The 12,706-nt window shown below is 35.4% G+C and overlaps 3 protein-coding genes across 3 annotated transcripts in view; 2 read left to right on the forward strand and 1 right to left on the reverse strand.

The window, feature by feature from the left end:
* The window catches only part of LOC106876535 (zinc finger protein 271), a 172,309-nt gene that overhangs the window by 142,983 nt on the left and 16,620 nt on the right, over positions 1–12,706 (forward strand). The gene's annotated exons all lie outside the window — the stretch shown is intronic.
* LOC128247003 (zinc finger protein 91-like) lies at positions 542–6,309 on the reverse strand. The gene is made up of 2 exons (XM_052978031.1): positions 6,172–6,309; positions 542–4,216 (listed from the first exon to the last, which is right to left on the reverse strand). The coding sequence occupies exon 2, from the start codon at positions 3,794–3,796 to the stop codon at positions 1,385–1,387; it is 2,412 nt and encodes an 803-aa protein (XP_052833991.1). The 5' UTR covers positions 3,797–4,216; positions 6,172–6,309; the 3' UTR covers positions 542–1,384.
* On the forward strand, positions 6,654–12,621 carry LOC106882147 (zinc finger protein 850). Its single transcript, XM_052977803.1, has 3 exons — positions 6,654–6,729; positions 7,773–8,886; positions 10,785–12,621. The coding sequence occupies exons 2-3, from the start codon at positions 7,923–7,925 to the stop codon at positions 11,996–11,998; spliced, it is 2,178 nt and encodes a 725-aa protein (XP_052833763.1). The 5' UTR covers positions 6,654–6,729; positions 7,773–7,922; the 3' UTR covers positions 11,999–12,621.

Raw genomic sequence — 12,706 nt, forward strand, 5'->3', positions numbered from 1 at the left:
TACGTTAAGGGTACACGTGTCTGTGGAGTGCTCAGCCACTTGCACGTTAATTTCACGAGCAGGCTGTTCCGTTGATCGGATCAACTGGATACCTCGACGTCGTGCCAACAAACTCCACTCTGATTTAACGATAACTGCTCCTCTATTCCATTTCGTAATCCTCACACGTCTTCTTGGGACTCCCTCTTTCACAGGTTTCAGCCACTTTCAATGATCAGCACTTCTTTATACAGCTGTCCTTATTCATACACAGCACACATCCAAACCAGCGTAATCTTCTCTCTTGCATGCTACATTTGATTCCTCATGCCCAACTTTTCCCTCAATACATTTGAACTTTGCCATACATATACACTGATGTTGCACATACTAGCTTCACCACTACACTAACAGAGTCACCAAGTTCATGGCAAGAGAATAACCTCCAAAACTGGGAATGGGGAAATAGTATCTAAGAAGTGTGACTCTGTGCCAGTTGAGATATTCAATTCATAGAGGAGACACTGTCTCGATATCGATTAACAAAACAAACACAAAACAGTTACAGTTTAACTTTTTATTCAGTATTCTTTAGAAAAAAATTCCTAAAAATCCAACCACAGGTATTTTCAGTAATCAAGTTATCTCAGAGTCAATATTTTTACAGATGATGACAAATTTGAGGTTCGCAGTGACAATACTGAAATTAATGAAGGAAAAAACACTGTGTTTTAGCTAGCAAAATAGTCTTAATTCTTGTCATGTAATAAATCTTAACATTGAGGCATTTACACTTGCGTGTGAAAGGATGCGTCTTTTATGAGAAAATGATTTGCCGCAGAAGTCACATCAGGATGGCTTGGCTCCTATAGGAATGAGTTCATGTACAGTAAAGTTAGGTCTATGAGAAAATGATTAACCATAAGTATTACAAAGACATAGTTTCTCTCTCATATAAACATGTTTGTGTATAGTTCAAACACCATTTTCAGAAACAGAATTACCACAGTTTGCAATGTTATGCCTTCTCCCCTGTATGCGTAAGTCTGTGTTTAGTCAAGACACTTATTTGGGAGAGTGATTTACCACAGATATCACAATGATATGGCTTATCTCCTGAGTGAATATGTTTGTTTAGTTACGCTACTATTTTGAGAAAACGATTTACCACAGACATTACAGTCATATGGTTTTTCTCTTCGATGAATATGTTTATAATTTTTTACTACTTGTATCACACTGTATGTGTACATTTGTGTTTAGTCAAGTGAATATTTTGAGAGAATGATTTACCACAGATATTACAATGATATGGCTTCTCACCTGTATGCGTACGTCTGTGTTTAGTTACAGAATGTCTTTCAGAGAATGATTTACCACAGATATCACAATGATATGGCTTCTTTCAGGTATGTGTACGTTTGTGTATCGTTAAGTGCGCACTTTGTGCGAATGATTTACCACATACATCACAATGATATGGCTTCTCTCCGGTATGTGTGCGCTTGTGTATCGTCAACTTACAAGTTTGTGAGAAGGATTTACCACACACATCGCAATTATATGGTTTCTCTCCTGTATGCATACGTTTATGTTGAGTCAAGGCACTACTTCGAGAGAATGATTTCCCACAGATATCACAGTGATAGGGCTTCTCTCCTGTATGTGAACGTTTGTGACTAGTTACGTCACCTCTTCTAGAGAATGGTTTACCACACATATCGCAATGATATGGCTTCTCTCCTGTATGTGTAAGATTGTGTTTAGTCAAGTGACCGTTCTGAGAGAATGATTTACCACAAATATCACAATGATAGGGTTTCTCTCCTGTATGCAAACGTTTGTGCCTAGTCAACGTAGTACTATCAGAGTATGATTTACCACAGATATCGCAATGACATGGCTTCTCCCCGGTATGTGTACGTTTGTGTGTAGTCAAGCACCCACTATAGGAGAATGATTTACTACAGATATCGCAATGATATGGTTTCTCTCCGGTATGTGTACGTTTGTGAATAATCAAGACACTACTTCGAGAGAATGATTTACCACAGGTATTGCAATGATATGGTTTTACTCCAGTATGAATGCGTTTGTGACGAGTCAATTGACCACTTGTGTAGAATGATTTGCCACAAATATCACAATGATATGGCTTCTCTCCTGTATGTGTACGTTTGTGTGATATCAATTGACTACCTCCGGAGAATGATTTACCACAAATATCACAATGATATGGCTTCTCTCCTGTATGTGTACGTTTGTGTGATGTCAACTCACCACTTTGTGAGAATGATTTACCACAAATATCACAATGATAGGGCTTCTCTCCTGTATGTGTACGTTTGTGTGATGTCAATTGACTACTTCCAGAGAATGATTTACCACAAATATTGCAATGATAGGGCTTCTCTCCTGTATGTGTACGTTTGTGTGATGTCAATTGACTACTTCCAGAGAATGATTTACCACAAATATCGCAATTATATGGTTTCTCTCCTGTATGTGTACGTTTGTGACTAATCAAGGTACCAATTCGAAAGAATGATTTACCACAGGTATTGCAATGATATGGTTTTACTCCAGCGTGAATATATTTGTGATAAGTCAATTGACCACGACTGTAGAATGATTTGCCACAAATATCACAATGAAATGGCTTCTCTCCTGTATGTTTACGTTTGTGTGCTGTCCAGGCACCACTGTCAGAGAATGATTTACCACAAGTATCACAATGATATGGCTTCTCTCCTGTATGTGTACGTTTGTGCTTAGTCAAGTGATATCTTACAGAGAATGATTTACCACAGATATCACAATGATATGGCTTCTCTCCTGTATGTGTTCGGTTGTGCCTAGTCAAGTGACCACTTTCAGAGAATGATTTACCACAAATATCACAATGATATGGCTTCTCTCCAGTATGTGTACGTTTGTGTCCAGTCAATGTACCACGTAGAGAGTATGATTTACCACAGATATCGCAATTATATGGTTTCTCTCCTGTATGTGTACGTTTATGTGTAGTCAAGGCACTACTTTGATAGAATGATTTACCACAGATATCACAATGATGCGTCTTCTTTCCTGTATGTGTAAGTTTGTGTATTCTCAAGTGACTACTTCCAGAGAATGATTTACCACATATATCGCAATGATATGGCTTCTCTCCTGTATGTCTATGCTTGTGTGTAGTCAAGTGACCGTTCTTAGAGAATGATTTACCACAGATATCGCAATTATATGGCTTCTCTCCTGTATGTGTACGTTTGTGTGTAGTCAAGTCACCATTTCCACAGAATGATTTACCACAGATATCGCAATGATACGGCTTCTCTCCGGTATGTGTACGTTTGTGTCTTGTCAAGGCACTATTATGAGAGAATGATTTACCACAGATATCACAATGATATGGCTTCTCTCCTGTATGTGTAAGATTGTGTTTAGTCAAATGATAACTCTGAGAGAACGATTTACCACAGATATTACAATGATATGGCTTTTCTCCAGTATGAATACGTTTGTGACAAGTCACTTGACCACTTGTGTAGAATGATTTGCCACAAATATCACAATGATATGGCTTCTCTCCTGTATGTATACGTCTGTGTGCTGTCAAGTGACTACTTGTAGAGAATGATTTACCACAGATATCGCAATGATATGGCTTCTCTCCGGTATGTGTACGTTTGTGTATATTCAAGGCACTAATACAAGAGAATGATTTACTGCAGATATTACAGTGATATGGTTTCTCTCCTGCAACAGTGTTTTTTGGTTTAGTTAAATCATTCATTATGAGAGAATAACTTTCCATACGTATTCCAATGAAAGTGTCTTTTTCATTTCTATGAATGTGTTTGGGTTCAGTTGAATCACTATTTTCAGAGAATGATTTAATGCTATGTTTCGTTCAGCTGTGATCTTATTTAACACCTAAATCAACAGGGGAAAACTGTCAACTCCTTTGTAAAGGTATCCAAGCTTAATTAACCTGTAAAGCAATCATCTCCTCTATATTCCAGACAGCAACGACACGAAATTGCACGAAAATCCATTATCCAGAAGAAATATTTTGCAATATTCTTTCATAGATTTTTCTTCATATAAAGAGGTCGATGTATTGATGAATGTCCTTATAGATATCTCGTTTTCCTTTAGTCAATAAAGGTTGATGAAAATATCAAAGGCACATCTGAATGAAGAAATTTCTTTTCTGTCAACAGGATGTGATATTCTGAAATAAAGAAAAAGAAACAGTAAGCTAAAGAGGATAATGAAACGACATAATAATTCAACATTGTAAATATTACAACATTAACATTGTCATCCGTTTAATAACTATGTTTGCATGGATCATAGTCCAATGGGGCATTGAAACTTTTACAACATTCTGTATATAAATGAATTGTTTCTACCTTTCTCTCTCTAATTCATTATCTCTTTCACTTTTCTAGGACTAAATTATACTTATATATCATTCCTGCATGTGAACCACTAATACAGCCCCTTTACTTTTCTCTTTTTCTCATCCCTCTCTCTCGAAAAGTGCATGCTTGAAACATCAAAAACTTCACCATTTTACCTGAGTGTTACACTAATACACCTGCTTGTCATTCCCTCACATGCCTCGGTGTTTTGTTTTGTTTACATGTGAACCATACACACACATATGTGCGAATGAGTGAATATGTGTGTGTGCATGTATATATATATATATGGGAAGAGCCGTTTTAACGATGCGTCCTGCCCAGCTCTTCGAATCGCCGGTGTTAAAACGGGGGTAGCTGATGAAGAAGAATGTTCTCTGTGTGGCTTGTGTTTTCTCGTCTTCGTTTTGTTTGCAATGTCCTGTACCCAGATATGCACCTATACATACAGGTGGATGTCGGTATGTACATACCTGTATATATATATGCATATACTCATTTACTATATATATATATATATATATATATATATATATACAGTTTTAGGGAAAAGAACCAAGTTTCAAGAACTCATCGATGAAAATCCACCATCACATATAGAAAAATTAATAAGTAAAAGCACAATAAATGAGTATAATATAAAACAAAGTAAATATCATAAGATAAAGATAGTAAAATATCATAAGATAAGATACTATCTTTATCTTATGATATTCACTTTGTTTTATATTATACTCATTTATTGTGCTTTTAATTATTAATTTTTCTATATGTGATGGTGGATTTTCATCGATGAGTTTTTACCTGTAATTTTGGATTTTGTCCCTAATATTATTATTATATATATATATATGTTTACACACATATGTGAGTGTACATATATATATATATATATATATATATATATATATATATATATATATATATATATATATATATATATATATCTTATATAAAATAGACCTGTCTGTGTGTGTGTATTCGCTTTTCACGCAAAAAATGGTTGCGCAAATTGCTTCCATATTTGGGATGCATGAATAATTTGTCCTTGGATACATAATACTGTCTACTTTATTTATTTTTTTTTTTTTTAAATAAATAATATTGCTTTATATTTATGATTCACTTCTTAGAAACAGTTACTCAGTGTCAACTTCCGGTATTGACATAGCAACGGCAAAAAATTTTCTGTTTTCATTTGCAAAGTCATTCACTCTCTAATTTAATAAACAAGGGTTTTAGATGCTGCAATGCAGACCGGCAGTCAGCAGATAAATAAAACTTAACCAAATATTACACCTGGAGGAACAATAAATGGCACAAGAACTTCAAGAGACAAAGCATGACATCACAGACTCGGTTACGTTTGTGAATGAACGTGAAACTAAGCTTCTTCCAGAATGATGCTCTGCATTTGATCGAATTCTTTGCATTTTATTATTATTTTTTTTGGTATTACGAATTCAGAATTGATTTCCCAATTGAAGAATAAACCGAATTTGGAATAAAAATACATAATTTCCTTTATATCACAAGTAACAGTTAATCATAAGTTCTCATAAACAATAGATCAACATTTCTGTTTGGAAGTTCTTATTTAAGACGAGCAAATATATTTTCCTAATGTTATGTTTTCGATTCGAAATAATTACTGTAACATTGAGAAGTTCACATAATACTATTATTTAAATGATTATTAGTATTAGTATTATTATTATTATTATTACCATTACAACCTTAAAGTAAATCTTTGTCAACTTACCGTATTCAGAAACAAACAGCGAATCAGTGATCGGTAATTGATTACACTAATTAATTATTTAATTGAACGGAGACGGAAATGTTCCAGTAGTTATTTTTCTTGATATAATTGGATTTCTTCGACACGCCTACAGATAAGCTCATGGAGGCACAATGGCCCAGTGGTTAGTGCAGCGGACTCGCAGTCATAGAATCGCGGTTTCGATTCCCAGACCGGGCGTTGTGAGTGTTTATTGAGGCTCCGGCAGGGGATGGTGGCGAACCCTGCTGTACTTTTCCACCACAACTTTCTCTCACGCTTTCTTCCTGTTCCTGTTGTACCTGTAATTCAAAGCCTTGTCACGCTGAATATCCCCTGGTACAAATGGCGTCCCTCCAAACCAGAAAGAAGACGCTTGAAAGTGAAACTGTTGAAGTAGAGCCATCTATTGAAGATTTGAAGAAATACAATCATATAAAGGGAAGTAACTTCTACAACACTTCAAGCAAGGTCCAATTAAATTATTAATTAAGGTGATTGAATTACCGATCACTAACTCGTTGTTTATATCCGAATACGGTAAGTTGACAAAGATTTACTTTAAGGCTGTAATGGTGTTGATAATACTACTAATAATAATAATGTAAATGATAGAATTATGTGAACCTTTCGATCGTAAAGTAATTATTTCGAAGTGAAAATATATTTCCTCGTCTTTAATAACTTACAAAGTGAAATGTTGATCTGTTGTTTATGAAAATCTATGATCGATTGTTATGTGTGATATACAGGAAATTAATTTGTAAAATGAGTGTAATGTGGCATGATTAATAAGTGAAATGAGAGGAAACCGATTGAATAATACCAAATTAATGAATGTTGACCTGTTGTTTATGAGGCATTGATAAAACGGTAAGTCGACACAGATTTATTTTAATAGTAATGATGGTGATTGTTTCAAATTTTGGCCCAGGGCCAGCATTATTTTACGAAATAGATGAAAGAGATGTAAACAAAGTTGATCCGATCAACGGAACAGCCTGCTCGTGAAATTAACGTGCAAGTGGCTGAGCACTCCACAGACACGTGTACCCTTAACGTAGTTCTCAGGGATATTCAGCGTGACACAGAGTGTGACAAGGCTGACCCTTTGAATTACAGGCACAACAGAAACAGGAAGAAAGAGTGAGAGAAAGTTGTGGTGGAAGAGTACAGCAGGGTTCGCCACCATCCCCTACCGAAGCCTCGTGGAGCTTTTTAGGTGTTTTCGCTCAATAAACACTCACAACGCCCGGTCTGGGAATCGAAACCGCGAGTCCGCTGCCCTAACCACTAGGCCATTGCGCCTCCACACTGTTATCATATAGAAGTAAAAACATTGTGAAAATATGCTCCCTCGTCTTAGATATGTGAAACATTGATTTTTCTGAAAAATAGGAAACAAATACAGTGCGTAGCACAATTGTGTAGGTATGCCAGTCTTTCAATGCCTCAATTAACTCCGACCCCTGCAAAGATTGACATTAAATGAGTGATTGTGTTGATGTTGTAATATTTGCAATGTTAAATTACTATGTCATTTAACCATCCTCTTTATCTTACTGCTTCTTTTCCTATTTCAGAATATTACATCCTGTTGACGTAAAAGGAATTTCTTCATTCAGATGTGCCTTTGATATTTTTATCAACTTTCATCAAACTAAAGAAAGATGATCAATTTATAAGGAGCATTCATCAATAAATCAACCTCTTTATATAAATATTCTCTCATAATGAATAATTCAACTAAACCTAAAAACCCTGATACAAGAGAGAAGCCATATTCCTGTGATATCCGTGGTAAATCATTCTCAGGAAGGAGTGACTTGACTAAACACAAATGTACACATACTGGAGAGAAGCCATATCATTGTGATATCTGTGGTAAATCGTTTTCTCAAAATGGCCACTTGACTAGTCACACACGTATTCATACAGGTGAGAAGCCATACCACTGTGATATCTGTGGTCAATCATTTACTGAAAACGGTTGCCTGACTAAACACAAACGTATTCATACAGGTGAGAAACCATATCAATGTGATATATGTGGTAAATCAGCCTCTGACAGGGGTGGCTTGACTAAGCACCTGCGCATTCACACTGGAGAGAAACCATATCATTGTGATACCTGTGGTAAATCATTCTCTTGTAATAGTCACTTGACAAATCATAAACGCAGTCATACTGGGGAAAAACCATATAACTGTGATATCTGCGGTAAATCATTCTCTCAAAGGCATGACTTGACTAAACACCAACGCATTCACACTGGAGAGAAACCATATCACTGTGATACCTGTGGTAAATCATTCTCTTGTAATGGTCACTTGATTAATCACAAACGTACTCATACAGGAGAGAAGCCATATCGTTGTAACATCTGTGGTAAATCATTTTCTGAAAATAGCACTTTAACTAGTCACATACGTATTCATACAGGAGAGAAGCCATATCATTGTGTTATCTGTGGTAAGTCATTCTCTCAAAATAGTAACTTGATTAATCACAAACGTACTCATACTGGGGAAAAACCATATCAGTGTGATATCTGTGGTAAAGCATTTTCTCAAAATAACACTGTAACTAGTCACATACGTATACATACAGGAGAGAAGCCATATCATTGTGATATCTGTGGTAAATCATTTTCTCAAAATAGTAACTTGACTAATCACAAACGTATTCATACTGGGAAATAACTATAGTGTGATACTTATAGTTAATTATTTTCTGAATCCAGTCACTTGAAATCACACAAACATAGTCATGCTAGGGCACCGACATGAAAAATTTTTAGTCAAATCTCTCAACCTCAGTCCTTTTTTTTTTTTTCTTAAAGTCTCGAATTCTTTTGGATATTCTTTTGCTGAACCGCAAGGTTAGAGAGATGTAAACACACCAGAGATTTTCAAGCGATCAGAGTGGGACACACACACACGCATATGTGTATGCAAAGGGCGTATGTCAGTATCCGTCTACCAAATCCACCTACAAGGCTTTAATCGGCCTGGGGCTATACTACAAGACACCTGTTCAAAATGCCACGCAGTGGGACTGAGCCCCAAACTATGTGGTTTGGAAGCAAGCTTCTTACCACACACACACACACACACACCCTACAAATTACACAAATTATCTTTTACATGGTTCCAGTGTTTCTGGTAAAATATATGACTACACTTTGTTAAAATAATCTGGTGAGAATTTGAAAACTCTTGAGGTTGTTGATAAAATGGGACAAAGAAAAACACTGAAACGAAACCAATCATTCAAGAAATATAATCATATCAAAGGAACTAATTTCAGCAACACTTCAACCCCGATCCAATTAAATTGTTAATTAAGGTGCTTAATTACCGATCATTGACTCGTCATTTATATCCGAATACGGTAAGTTGACAAAGATTTACTGTAAGGCTGTAATTGTGATAATAATACTACTAATAATAATAATGTAAATGATAGAATTATGTGAACCTTTCGATCGTAAAGTAATTATTTCGAAGCAGAATCATGACGACGTGAGGAAAATATATTTTCTGATCGTATAATATATTTTCTGAGCCATTGCGCTTCCAGTTACAGTAACTATATAGAAGGCAAAACACAACATTGGGAAAATATGCTTCATCATCTTAGAATTATTATTTTGATTAAAACAAAAGAACAAAACAAAGACCCGGGGTTGAGTGTTACATGCAATACAAAGTAAATATATTAAAGATTTGGTGGATTAATGGTAATTGAGAACTGTTATACGTACTTTAAATTTAATTAATGCATAATGAGAGAAAAATTCTCTAATTAATTTTGATGCAATAACTTCAAATCCGTCTGTTTGACTTCATAAACGTGCACCACCGAATTTGTTTCCTCGTCAACTCATGAAATAAATTTGGGTCCTATTCAAGAAGAGTGGTCCCGGTGCGCGCACTTGCGCATCCGAGCTAGCTAGTCGTGACTAGTCGATCCTACAACGACTATCTAGCGCGAATGGGCTAAACGTGTATGAGGGTTTTTTTTTAAACAAAATAAATAAAACACAAAGTAAATATATTTTTTTTTGTTGAATCTTCCCCATCTTACTCTTAAAACGTCGTTTTACGTTCTTCCAGGGTGTATTTTGGTGTCACATCTATTTCAGTAATTCCATTGTACGACGCACTCCAACAATCAGAATATATAGTCGTCCCCAAAATTTCGGGCCTTGTGGCTAGAGTAGAAAAGAATATATACAATGTTGAATTGTTTTGTTATGTAACTGTCTTCTTTATCATAGTTTCTTTTTCTATTTCAGAATACCACATCATTGATATTTTCATCAACTTTTATTAACTAAAGGAATATGATATATCTCTAAGGACATTCATCAATACATCAAGCTTTCTATATAAAGAAAAATCTATGAAAAAATATGGCGAAATATTTCTTCTGGACGATGGAATTAACAGCAGCAATTTCATGCAATTACTTTCTGGAATATAGAGGAGTTGATTGCTTTACAGGTTAATTAAGCTTGAATAAACCTTACAAAGAAGTTGATGGTTTTCACCTACTTCTGTAAATTATTCTATGAAAATAGCGACTCAACTGAACACGAAACACATTCAGAGATAACAAGGAAACTATCGTTGTTATATGTGTGATAAATTATTCTCTCATAATGAATCATTTAACTAAACCAAAAAACCCTAATGTAGCAGAGAAACCATATTCCTGTTGTATCTGTGGTAAATCATTCTCTCAAAGTGGTCACTTGGCTAAACACAAGCGTACACATACAAGAGGGAAACCATATCATTGTGATATCTGTGGTAAATCATTTTCTCGACGTGATACCTTGACTACACACAAACGTACACATACCGGAGAGAAATCATATCGTTGTGATATCTGTGGTAAATCATTCTCTGAAAGTGGTAACTTGACCAGACACAAATTTACACATACAGGAGAGAAGTCATATCATTGTGATATTTGTGGTAAATCATTCTCTCAAAGTGGGGACTTAACTAGACACAAACATACACATACAGGAGTGAAGGCATATCATTGTAATATCTGTGGTAAATTATTCTCTAGAAATAATCATTTGACTAGTCACAAACGTATTCATACTGGCGAAAAGCCATATCAGTGTGAAATTTGTGGTAAATCATTCTCTAGAAATATTTATTTGAAGAGTCATAATCGTATTCATACAGGAGAAAAACCATGTTATTGTGACATTTGTGGTAAATCATCCTCTGAAATTAGTGCCTTGAGTAGACACAAACGTACACATACAGGAGAGAAGCCATATCATTGTGATACTTGTGGTAAATCATTCTCTGAAAGTGGTGCCTTGACTAGACACACACGCATTCATACAGGAGAGAGGCCATATCATTGTGATATCTGTGGTAAATCATTCTCTGAATGTGGTGCCTTGACTAGTCACAAACGCATTCATACAGGAGAGAGGCCATATCATTGTAATATCTGTGGTAAATCATTCTCTCATAGTGGAGACTTGTTTAAGCACAGACCTACACATACAGGAGAGAAGCCATATCATTGTGATATTTGTGGTAAATCATTCTCAGCAAGTAGCAATTTAACTTGTCACATACGTATTCATACTGGGGAAAAACCATTTCACTGCGATATCTGTGATAAATCATTTTCTAAAAATGATGGTTTAACTAGTCACAAACGTGTTCATACAGGAGAGAAGCCATATCACTGTGATATCTGTGGTAAATCATTCTCTCAAACGAGTGCCTTAAGTAGACACAAACAGGCACATACTAGGGAGAAGTCATAACATTCCAATACCTAGTTTTCTTTTGAAGATGGTGTTTTAACTATACATGAACATGTTCATACTTGAGATAAACTATGTCCTTATGATATCTGTGGTAAATCATTCTCTCATAAATCTATCATATATGCCGATGTATCAGACGACCCATAGCATTTCCATTCAAATGCTGGCTTTACAGCTATACTTGCTGTATCAGACTACCCCGAGTTTTCATGGAAAGCAGTTTGAGCACCAAAGGCACAAGCTTCATGGCTAAAGGGGTCGGGTGAGTTGTAGTTTCCCCAGTGACTCCTCAAACCTCTGCTTTTCTTGTGTTTCAGTAGCATTTTAAATATGTTTCAATCAGTAAACTTTGTATGCAATAATTCTGCAGTTTTGGTTTTAAAATTTATCCTGTTCTTTTCAAAAAGTGGCAAAATATTGTAAATTACCAACTATAATAAACATCAAATGTATCTTGCTGATGTAAACAACCACAGTGACGTGACTAAGGCGTTGGTTATTTTATAGTAACTAACATGGTGTCAGGTAAACTATAATAACACCATTTACTTGAAACAGATTTACTTATAATGTGTATAATATTATATTCTGATATATTAAAACTGTTGTTATAAAATACACTGCTAGTATTTTCTTTAATTTGTGAATCTTGTCTTGCTTCATGAAACTATTGGTAGGACTGTGTTCAAATTGTTTGCACCAGTT

Source organism: Octopus bimaculoides, chromosome 29 (genome assembly GCF_001194135.2).
Source record: "Octopus bimaculoides isolate UCB-OBI-ISO-001 chromosome 29, ASM119413v2, whole genome shotgun sequence".
NCBI lineage: Eukaryota > Metazoa > Mollusca > Cephalopoda > Octopoda > Octopodidae > Octopus > Octopus bimaculoides.